Source organism: Oncorhynchus nerka, linkage group LG9b (genome assembly GCF_034236695.1).
Source record: "Oncorhynchus nerka isolate Pitt River linkage group LG9b, Oner_Uvic_2.0, whole genome shotgun sequence".
NCBI classification, from domain to species: domain Eukaryota; kingdom Metazoa; phylum Chordata; class Actinopteri; order Salmoniformes; family Salmonidae; genus Oncorhynchus; species Oncorhynchus nerka.
In genome coordinates this window covers 34,750,100-34,762,107 of record NC_088424.1, presented here as the reverse complement: position 1 = coordinate 34,762,107, position 12,008 = coordinate 34,750,100, and the positions used below count along the sequence as shown (strand labels likewise).

Here is a 12,008-nt window from a genome sequence, read left to right as displayed (position 1 = left end):
CTGTTTCGAAGGGTTAAAAAGGTCAGATCTTTCCTAAACTTCATATGTGTGATTAGGAAACCTTCATGAACTGTAAATCAGTCATTTCTCCCAATAGATGTCCAAGAGAAAAAAAACACACACACACACAGCAAGGATGAAGTGACACAGTGTGGGGCTTACAGACACACAGAGCCTGTAATGGTTACCTTCGTTCGAACTATCAAAGCACCGTCAGACCTAGAGCTCCAAAACTTTAGAAACCTGTTCTAGAGCTCAAGTCGATAGTGCACAGTGAATTATGTGGCTCTAGAAGGTTCTCAGACGGAGAAACAGCCTCGCACATTTGGAATATCTTCAATTAATTTTGACCAATAGCGAAAATAACAACATTTAGAAAAGTCCCAAAGTCGCAAGACTAGGTGCATCGAAACGGCCTTGGCCCATAGAGACAGACCCTAACGTTTCTGTCCGATAGCTCATTCAAGACCCTCGTAGCAAAGCCCGGAAAAAGTGGATTTTCAGCACCAATTAAGCTGTCTGCTCGGGCGCCGAATAACCTATCGAGCCGAAACTCGGGATTCTGGGTCGCCACAGCTACGCCTACACATAATGTCAGAACTGGATTCTCAGCTAAAATGTAACTATGTGTGTTATGTTTTATTATGGTATACACAGAAGGCAGGCACTGTGAATTTTGGGCTTGCCCTGAAATATGTGATAGTTGGCTTCTAACCAGGTTGGACAAAGTGGGTTTGGTGTTAGTTTGGTGTCAGAATGATATCTTATTGACTGATGGACGCTGACTTGCTGGCTGACTTTTGTACATTTGCAATAAGTTTAAACAGTGACAAAACATCACCAAAGGGACATGATGAAATCAACACAAAGAGTGATGGAGAGGAACCACTATAACTGCCCGGCCATCCCGAGTTCATCGGGCCAGTTAATTTTGCATTTCTGAGCATGTCAAATTCGTGATGGTAATGCCCATTGAAACATATTGCAAATGGACAGCAGTGAGCCTGGTGAATGGAACCGGCTACCAGGAGCAAATTTTGAAACAGTTTTGAATGCCTTTAGGAGGGTGCAAGGGGTCCACGGCTGGGTAGGAAGCACCCCCCACCTGTGCCCTGGTCATTTTGGACGTTTTTTTTTTCATCGTTAAAAAAAATACCCACTTCTCCCTCATCATACATGACAAATAGACCTTCTAGGTTGATTCATGCATGACAAATATACCTTCTAGGTTGATTCATGGCTTAACATTACCTTACCCAAACATTTGCCACAAAGCTGGAAGCACAGAATTGTCTAGAATGTCATTGTAATATACTGTATAATAGTATATGCCATTTAGCAGATGCTTTTATCCAAAGTGACTTACAGTGGCTTGCGAAAGTATTCACCCCTCTTGGCATTTTTCCTATTTTGTTGTATCATTTGATTTACACAAAATGTCTACCACTTTGAAGATGCGAAATATATTTTATTGTGAAACAAACAAGAAATAAGACCAAAAAAATGTAACTTGAGTATGCATAACTACCCACCCCCCCAAAGTCAATACCTTGCAGAGCCACCTTTTGCAGCAAATACAGCTGCAAGTCTCTTGGGGTATGTCTCTATAAGCTTGGCACATCTAGCCACTGGGATTTTTGCCCATTCTTCAAGGCAAAAGTGCTCCAGATCCGTCTAGTTGGATGTGTTCCGCAGGTGTACAGCAATCTTTAAGTCATACCACAGATTCTCAATTGGATTGAGGTCTGGGATTTGACTAGGCCCTAACAAGACATTTAAATGTTTCCCCTTAAACAACTCGAGTGTTGCTTTAGCAGTATGCTTAGGGTCATTGTTCTGCTGGAAGGTGAACCTCCATTCCAGTCTAAAATTTCTGGAAGACTGAAACAGGTTTCCCTCAAGAATTTCCCTGTATTTAGCGCCATCCATCATTCCTTCCATTTTGACCAGTTTCCCGGATCCTGCCGATGATTAACATCCCCACAGCATGATGCTGCCGCCACCATGCTTCACTGTGGGGATGTGTTCTCGGGGTGATGAGGTGTTGGGTTTGCGTCAGAAATAATGTTTTCCTTGACTGCCAAAAGCTAAATTTTAGTCTCATCTGACGGGAGTACCTTCTTCCATATGTTTGGGGAGTCTCCCACATGCCTTTTGGTGAACACCAAACGTGTTAGCTTATTTTTTTCTTGAAGCAATGGCTTTTTTCTGGCCACTCTTCTGTAAAGCCAAGCTCTGTGGAGTGTATGGCTTAAAGTGATCCAATGGACAGATACTCCAATCTCCGCTATGGAGCTTTGCAGCTCCTTCAGGGTTATCGTTGGTCTCTTTGTTGCCTCTCTGATTAATAATGCCCTCCTTGCCTGGTCCGGGAGTTTTGGTGGGTGGCCCTCTCTTGGCAGGTTTGCTGTGATGCTATATTCTTTTTAAAAAATGTAATAATGGATTTAATGGTGCTCTGTGGGATGTTCAAAGTTTCAGATATTTTTTTAAAGCCCAACCATGATCTGTACTTCTCCTGTGGTGGTTCATTTCTTTACTATCAAATGAGGAGAGACAAACTTATCACACAAGCCATAGTTACACTTAAACTAAATATTTAATAGTGAGAGCTTTGCAATAGCAATGGCTTGTCAACGAAACATCGTCTCTTTGATGATTCGTTGAGAGAGGCGAGACAAAAGTACAAAGGTCCACAGATGTTTTGAACAGGTCACAAGATAAGACGTTTTAAATGAGAATTGAGTATCCCGTAGCCAGATAGCATTCGCTATAAATTATCATTCAGTTTGGCCCCTAAGACGAGGTTCCAAACTCGTACCTGGTACTTCTTTGCACAAAAATACCAACTCATCCAATGGCATAAATCAATTGTCAACTCCAGATACTCCCATCTCAAGTAAAACTACTTCTTGACCCCACTCCTGGACGAGCTCACTGAGGGTAGTGAGCGTCTAGGTCATACACTATCCCAGGATAAGTGCAACATCAGAGATGACATACAATGGTTCCAGACACTACCACACACATCCCCAATGCCAAAGGAGGGAGTGACTGGCGCACAGACATTGTGGAGACAAGTAATTGGTTCCCCATTAATCACGCCATCCCTTCACATGGTTTACAAATAGGTAGACACATTCACATATGAAGACAATGTTCCCTCCTGTCCTCTTCCCTTTCTGATATTCTGCATAGCACCAGGGACATGTGAAAGATAAGTCTGACCTCTCCCCTCTCTGGGCCCCAGGTGACTGAGCCCCAGCTGAGGGAAGACATGCAACTGCCAACACCAGAGTCCGAAGGGATACATTCTAATAACAAGTATATCACATAAGCATATTATGCAGATAAGACATCTTAATTTTCTGTTACACAACTAATTCTGATTCTCCTGCCACACTCCACAACTTTGTCCCTGACCTTTTTGGAGAGCTCCATGGTCTTCATAGTGCCGCTTGCTTGGTGGTGCCCATTGCTTGGTGGTGTTGCAGGCTCTGGAGCCTTTCAGAACAGGTGTATATATACTGAGATCATGTGACAGATCATGTGACACACAGGTGGACTTTATTTAACTAATAATGTGACTTCTGGAGGTAATTGGTTGCACCAGATCTTATTTAGGGGATTTTTAGCAAAGGGGCTGAATACATATGCACACACCACTTTTCCGTATTTTTTTTATTTTTTAAATAGGTAATTTTTTTCATTTCACTTTACCAATATGGACTATTTTGTGCATTTCCATTACATGAAATCCAAATAAAAATCCATTTAAATTACAGGCTGTAATGGAAGAAATAGGAAAAACGCCAAGGGGGTGAACACTTTTGCAAGGCACTGTACAGTCATCAAAATCAAATCAAATCAAATTTTATTTGTCACATACACATGGTTAGCAGATGTTAATGCGAGTGTAGCGAAATGCTTGTGCTTCTAGTTCCGACAATGCAGTGATAACCAACAAGTAATCTAACTAACAATTCCAAAACTACTGTCTTATACACAGTGTAAGGGGATAAGGAATATGTACATAAGGATATATGAATGAGTGATGGTACAGAGCAGCATACAGTAGATGGTATCGAGTACAGTATATACATATGAGATGAGTATGTAGACAAAGTAAACAAAGTGGCATAGTTAAAGTGGCTAGTGACATAAGAATGCAGTCGATGATCTAGAGTACAGTATATACATATGCATATGAGATGAATAGTGTAGGGTAAGTAACATTATATAAGGTAGCATTGTTTAAAGTGGCTAGTGATATATTTACATCATTTCCCATCAATTCCCATTATTAAAGTGGCTGGAGTTGGGTCAGTGTCAATGACAGTGTGTTGGCAGCAGCCACTCAATGTTAGTGATTGCTGTTTAACAGTCTGATGGCCTTGAGATAGAAGCTGTTTTTCAGTCTCTCGGTCCCAGCTTTGATGCACCTGTACTGACCTCGCCTTCTGGATGATAGCGGGGTGAACAGGCAGTGGTTTGGGTGGTTGATGTCCTTGATGATCTTTATGGCCTTCCTGTAACATCGGGTGGTGTAGGTGTCCTGGAGGGCAGGTAGTTTGCCCCCGGTGATGCGTTGTGCAGACCTCACTACCCTCTGGAGAGCCTTACGGTTGAGGGCGGAGCAGTTGCCGTACCAGGCGGTGATACAGCCCGCCAGGATGCTCTCGATTGTGCATCTGTAGAAGTTTGTGAGTGCTTTTGGTGACAAGCCGAATTTCTTCAGCCTCCTGAGGTTGAAGAGGCGCTGCTGCGCCTTCTTCACGACGCTGTCAGTGTGAGTGGACCAATTCAGTTTGTCTGTGATGTGTATGCCGAGGAACTTAAAACTTGCTACCCTCTCCACTACTGATCCATCGATGTGGATAGGGGGTGTTCCTCTGCTGTTTCCTGAAGTCCACAATCATCTCCTTAGTTTTGTTGACGTTGAGTGTGAGGTTATTTTCCTGACACCACACTCCGAGGGCCCTCACCTCCTCCCTGTAGGCCGTCTCGTCGTTGTTGGTAATCAAGCCTACCACTGTTGTGTCGTCCGCAAACTTGATGATTGAGTTGGAGGCGTGCATGGCCACGCAGTCGTGGGTGAACAGGGAGTACAGGAGAGGGCTCAGAACGCACCCTTGTGGGGCCCCGTGTTGAGGATCAGCGGGGAGGAGATGTTGTTGCCTACCCTCACCACCTGTGGGCGGCCCGTCAGGAAGTCCAGTACCCAGTTGCACAGGGCGGGGTCGAGACCCAGGGTCTCGAGCTTGATGACGAGCTTGGAGGGTACTATGGTATTGAATGCCGAGCTGTAGTCGATGAACAGCATTCTCACATAGGTATTCCTCTTGTCCAGGTGGGTTAGGGCAGTGTGCAGTGTGGTTGAGATTGCATCGTCTGTGGACCTATTTGGGCGGTAAGCAAATTGGAGTGGGTCTAGGGTGTCAGGTAGGGTGGAGGTGATATGGTCCTTGACTAGTCTCTCAAAGCACTTCATGATGACGGAAGTGAGTGCTACGGGGCGGTAGTCGTTTAGCTCAGTTACCTTAGCTTTCTTGGGAACAGGAACAATGGTGGCCCTCTTGAAGCATGTGGGAACAGCAGACTGGTATAGGGATTGATTGAATATGTCCGTAAACACACCGGCCAGCTGGTCTGCGCATGCTCTGAGGGCGCGGCTGGGGATGCCGTCTGGGCCTGCAGCCTTGCGAGGGTTAACACGTTTAAATGTCTTACTCACCTCGGCTGCAGTGAAGGAGAGACTGCATATTTTCGTTGCAGGCAGTGTCAGTGGCACTGTATTGTCCTCAAAGCGGGCAAAAAGTGATTTAGTCTGCCTGGGAGCAAGACATCCTGGTCCGTGACTGGGCTGGGTTTCTTCTTGTAGTCCGTGATTGACTGTAGACCCTGCCACATGCCTCTTGTGTCTGAGCCATTGAATTGAGATTCCACTTTGTCTCTGTACTGACGCTTAGCTTGTTTAATAGCCTTGCGGAGGGAATAGCTGCATTGTTTATATTCGGACATATTACCAGACACCTTGCCCTGATTAAAAGCAGTGGTTCGCGCTTTCAGTTTCACGCGAATGCTGCCATCAATCCACGGTTTCTGGTTTGGGAATGTTTTTATCGTTGCTATGGGAACGACATCTTCGACGCACGTTCTAATGAACTCGCACACCGAATCAGCGTATTCGTCAATATTTCCATCTGACGCAATACGAAACATGTCCCAGTCCACGTGATGGAAGCAGTCTTGGAGTGTGGAGTCAGCTTGGTCTGACCAGCGTTGGACAGACCTCAGCGTGGGAGCCTCTTGTTTAAGTTTCTGCCTGTAGGCAGGGATCAGCAAAATGGAGTCGTGGTCAGCTTTTCCGAAAGGGGGCGGGGCAGGGCCTTATATGCGTCGCGGAAGTTAGAGTAACAATGATCCAAGGTTTTACCACCCCTGGTTGCGCAATCGATATGCTGGTAAAATTTAGGGAGTCTTGTTTTCAGATTAGCTTTGTTAAAATCCCCAGCTACAATGAATGCAGCCTCCGGATAAATGGTTTCCAGTTTGCAAAGAGTTAAATAAAGTTCGTTCAGAGCCATCGATGTGTCTGCTTGGGGGATATATACGGCTGTGATTATAATCGAGGAGAATTCTCTTGGAAGATAATGCGGTCTACATTTGATTGTGAGGAATTCTAAATCAGGTGAACAGAAGGATTTGAGTTCCTGTATGTTTCCTTCATCACACCATGTCTCGTTAGTCATGAGGCATACGCCCCGCCACTCTTCTTACCAGAAAGATGTTTGTTTCTGTCGGCGCGATGCGTGGAGAAACCCGTTGGCTGCACCGCCTCGGATTGCGTCTTCCCAGTTAGCCATGTTTCTGTGAAGCAGAGAACGTTGCAGTCTCTGATGTCCCTCTGGAATGCTACTCTTGCTCGGATTTCGTCAACCTTGTTGTCAAGAGACTGGACATTGGCAAGAAGAATGCTGGGGAGTGCTGCGCGATGTGCCCTTTTTCGGGAGTCTGACCAGAACACCGCCTCGTTTCCCTCTTTTTCGGAGTCGTTTCCTTGGGTCGCTGCATGCGATCCATTCCGTTGTCCTGTTTGTAAGGCAGAACACCGGATCCGCGTCGCGGAAAACATATTCTTGGTCGTACTGATGGTGAGTTGGCGCTGATCTTATATTCAGTAGTTCTTCTCGACTGTATGTAATGAAACCTAAGATGACCTGGGGTACTAATGTAAGAAATAACACGTAAAAAAACAAAAAACTGCATAGTTTCCTAGGAACGCGAAGCGAGGCGGCCATCTCAGTCGGCGCCGGAAGTCATGAAAGCATACATTTTACAAATGAGTGGTCAAGGGACATGAACCCACTACCCTAATATTACAAGAACCATGTTCTACCAACTGATTTACAGTACAAAGGACCAGTAGCGTTAAAACTTCCCTTCGCTGGAACTAAGGGGCCTAGCCCTTACCATGAAAAACAGCCCCAGACCACTATATCCTTCCTTTTTGGCTCTGTCCGGGGGTATCATCGGATGGGGCCACATTGTCTCCTGACCCCTCCTGTCTCAGCCTCCAGTATTTATGCTGCAGTAGTTTATGTGTCGGGGCCTAGGGACAGTTTGTTATATCAGGAGTACTTCTCCTGTCCTATCCGGTGTCCTGTGTGAATTTAAGTATGCTCTCTCTAATTCTCTCTTTCTCTCTTTCTTTCTCTCTCTCGGAGGACCTGAGCCCTAGGACCATGCCTCAGGACTACCTGGCATGATGACTCCTTGCTGTCCCCAGTCCACCTGGCCGTGTTGCTGCTCCAGTTTCAACTGTTCTGCCTGTGATTATTATTATTTGACCATGCTGGTCATTTATGAACATTTGAACATCTTGGCCATGTTCTGTTATAATCTCCACCCGGCACAGCCAGAAGAGGACTGGCCACCCCACATAGCCTGGTTCCTCTCTAGGTTTCTTCCTAGGTTTTGGCCTTTCTAGGGAGTTTTTCCTAGCCACCGTGCTTCTACACCTGCATTGCTTGCTGTTTGGGGTTTTAGGCTGGGTTTCTGTACAGCACTTTGAGATATCAGCTGATGTACGAAGGGCTATATAAATATATTTGATTTGATTTTGATTTGATATTCCTCCATCACCAAACTTTACATTTAGTACAATGCATTGGGGAAAGTAGCGTTCTCCTGGCATCGCCAAACCTAGATTAGTCTATCGGAATGACAGATGATGAACCATGATTCATGACTCCGGAGAACACTTTTCCGCTGCTCAAGAGTCCAATGGCGGAAAGCTTTACACCACTACAGCCGACGCTTGGCATTGCACATGGTGATCTTAGGTTTGTGTGTGGCTGCTCGAATGGAAACCCATTTTATGAAGCTCCAGATGAAAAGTTATTGTGCTGACGTTGCTTTCAGAGACAGTTTGGAACTCGGTAGTGAGTGTTACAACCAGATGATTTTTACGTGCTACTCGCTGCAGCACTCGGCAGTCCTGTTCTGTGACCTTGGGTGGCTGAGCCATTGTTGCTCCTAGACATTTCCACTTCACAATAATTGCACTCACAGTTGACCGGGCATCTCTAGCAGGGCAGAAAATTGATGAACTGACTTGTTGGAAAGGTGGCATCCTATGACGGTGCCACATTAAAAGTCACTGAGCTCTTCAGTAAGGCCCTTCTACTGCCAATGTTTGTTTTTGGAGATTGCATGGCTGTGTGCTCAATTTTATACACCTGTCAGCAACGGGTGTGGCTGAAGTAGCCGAAGGGGTGTCCAAATACTTTTTTATATATAGTGTATACAGTATATGTATACACAGTTCCTTCAGAAAGTATTCAGATCCCTTGACTTTTTCCACATTTTGTTACGTTACAGCCTTAAAAACATAATCCTCGAGATGTTCCTACAACTTGATTGGAGTGATTTGGAAAGGCACACACCTGTCTATATTAGGTCCCAGAGTTGACAATGCATGTCAGAGCAAAACCAAGCCATGAGGTCGAAGGAATTGTCTGTAGGGCTCTGGCATAGGATTGTGTCGAGGCACAGATCTGGGGCAGGGTACCAAAACATTTCTGCAATATTGACGGTCCCCAAGAACACAGAACCTTCCAGAAGGATAACCATCTCTGCAGCACTCCACCAATCAGGCCTTTATGGTAGAGTGGTCAGATCGAAACCAATCCCCAGTAAAAGGCACATGACAGCCTGCTTGGAGTTTGCCACAAGGCACCTAAAGACTTTGGCCTGAATGCCAAGTGTCACGTCCGGAGGAAATCTGGCACCACGCCTAAGATGAAGCATGGTGGTGGCAGCATCATAGTGTGTGGATGTTTTTCAGCGGCAGGGGCTGATATATATTCAGGATTGAGACAAAGATGAACGAAGCAATGTACAAAGAGATTCTTGATGATAACCTGCTCCACAGCGCTCAGGACCACAGAATGGGATGAAGGTTCACCTTCCAACAGGACAACAACCCTAAGCACACAACCAAGACAATGCAGGAAAGACTTTGGGACATGTCTCTGAATGTCTTTGAGTGGCCCAGCCAGAGCCCGGACTCAAACCTGATCGAACATCTCTGGAGAGACCTGAAAATAGCTGTGCAGCAAAGATCCCCATCCAACCTGAAAGAGCTTGAGAGGATCTGCAGAGAAGAATGGGAGAAACTCCCCAAATACAGGTGTGACGAGCTTGTAGCATCATGCCTAAGAAGACTCGATGCTGTAATCACTGCCACTGGTGCTTTAACAAAGTACTGAGTAAATGTGATATTTCCGTTTTTCTAATTATTTAAAAAAATATATTTCTGTATTGTGTAGATTGATGAGAGGAAAAAAACATTTCAAAATGTAAGCCTGTAACTTAACAAAATGTGGAAAAAGTCAAGGGGTCTGAATAATTTCCAAAGGCACCGTATATATATATTTTTTTAATTTGATTTTTTTAAACAATTCTAGGATGCATAAATGTTATTCAGTTTATTGTGAAATTGTTTCACAAACTCACCAAGTCCTGGCTGACTTTGATAGGGTCCTTGAACACGGTCCAAACCACAGCCTCGTTGCAATTTGGAGTAGTCAGTGATCCATTGTAACGGTAGTATTTGGTACGGTCCACCCCTTCCAGGAGCTCATCCAATGAAATAGCATGAGTAATGTTCACAATATCATCTTAACGAAGGAAGAAAGAAAAAATGTATAATAAAATCATATGCTACTGAAATTGAACAATAAAATAACTCATTTTGAATTCAAAGAGAAAAACAAATCCCTCTTCCAAACTGTATTTTGAGGAAGTAGTTCTTGATCAAATCATAACCAGTCAAATCTCTCCTTTCACCTTTTAGTGTGATGTTGGCCAAGTAGGATGTCAGGGTATTCCAGGCTGCTGGTGAACCAGTCACATTGCCTGGTACGGGCTGTTGCAAAAACATTACTTTAATAACAAAAAACAGCAATAAAACATTGAAATGCCTAATCTACTGTGGAAAAATGGATGCCATTTCTAGGAAGGTTAAAGCATCCTCTCACCTCTATGAAGAAGCCAAGAGCAGCGAGTCCCGTGCTGTCTGCAACGGCCGTGGTCGTGTTACCGTTGTGCGAAGACTTGACATTTACTATGTGCAACTGAAAGGTGAAGCATAACAGTAAAAAGTTATCTGAATCCATTGGGAAATTCAAACGTTGTAATGATACATTTAAAAAGGTAGATTACAATCTGCCATTTTTACAGCTTTTCAAAGGTAATTTAAATTAATGATATATATGCCCCCTGATTCTTAAGGAATAGAACTTATAAATGCCTCATAAGTTCAGGTCAACCGTCAGACTATTGCACTATCTATGAAAATCTGAGAGTGGTTACATTTACCCATTAGTCAGTTTTCTAGTAAACCAAGTTGCGTGGGAGGGGGATAATTCAGACTGTACTAAGCCTAAACAAATAACTTGACATTGATCCATGGCAGTATGGTATATGTACATCAGTGGAGGCTCCTCAGAGATGGAAGGGGAAGACCATCTTCCTCAGTGAATTTCATGAAAATAAAAAGAGTGAAAGATATTAAAAGTTATCCTTTTTAGATAAAACTATACTCAATACAGTATATTCACATCACCAAATAATTGATTAAAACACACAGTTTTTCAATGCAGGTCTACATTAGCCTCAACAGCACTCTTTATGGTAGTACCAGGGTGTAGCCAAAGGACAGCTAGTTTTCCTCCTCCAGTTTTCACCTCCTTCTAGAGACATGCACAGTAATTATGAGAACTCCTGGATGATGTCCTCCAACCTATCAGAGCTCTTGCTCTGACATGTTGTCCACCCAATAAATGGATCAGAGAATTAATCTCGTACTGAAAGCATACGCTACATCTAGCTAACGCTGCAGTGCATAACATGCGGGGAGTAGTTTACTCAAAGAGAGAGAAAGACAATAGTTGAACAGCTTTGAAAAAATACATTTCTTCAAAAATGAAGGAGAAGAAAGAGAGAGCGCGAGCAAGCTAGCTATTTAAAAAAATGTTCACATTCACTTTCACTTAGCTAGCAAATGCAGCTAGCTCGTTAAATCTACTCAAACAGAGAGGGATGTAATGTTAGCTAGCTGGCTATGGCTATCCAACACTGGAACTCTTCCAAGTCAAGGTAAGCTTTTGGTTTGATTAATTTATTGTAACTGCTAAACTGCTTTCTGACTGTACACTGTACTGCATGATTGCATGATTGCAGCAGGTTTACTAATGTTTTAGTTCTAGTAGCTATGCTGACTATGACATTAGCTAATATGGTGACAACGATGTAGGCTGTGTGTAGTGGTTTAGCGGTTATGATATGAAGGTTTTTCTTGGAAAGTTTTTTTCGCCTGGTTACAGACAGCTGATGTGTTGTCCACTGAAGTCCATAAGCGAATAGAAAAGGTGAGTGGAGGAGAGCACTTAGATGTGCGAAGGAATTATACAATGAGCAAATGAGTCATGCTGTTTATGTGG

General features: G+C 43.9%; 1 protein-coding gene across 1 annotated transcript in view; it reads right to left on the bottom strand.

The window, feature by feature from the left end:
* Nucleotides 1-12,008, bottom strand: part of LOC115114715 (uncharacterized) — an 83,233-nt gene that overhangs the window by 28,691 nt on the left and 42,534 nt on the right. The window contains exons 16-18 of the mRNA XM_029643188.2: nt 10,545-10,640; nt 10,354-10,432; nt 10,021-10,184 (exon numbers count right to left, since the gene is read on the bottom strand). Coding sequence (XP_029499048.2) covers nt 10,021-10,184; nt 10,354-10,432; nt 10,545-10,640 — 339 coding nt within the window. The remainder of the gene's footprint in view (nt 1-10,020; nt 10,185-10,353; nt 10,433-10,544; nt 10,641-12,008) is intronic.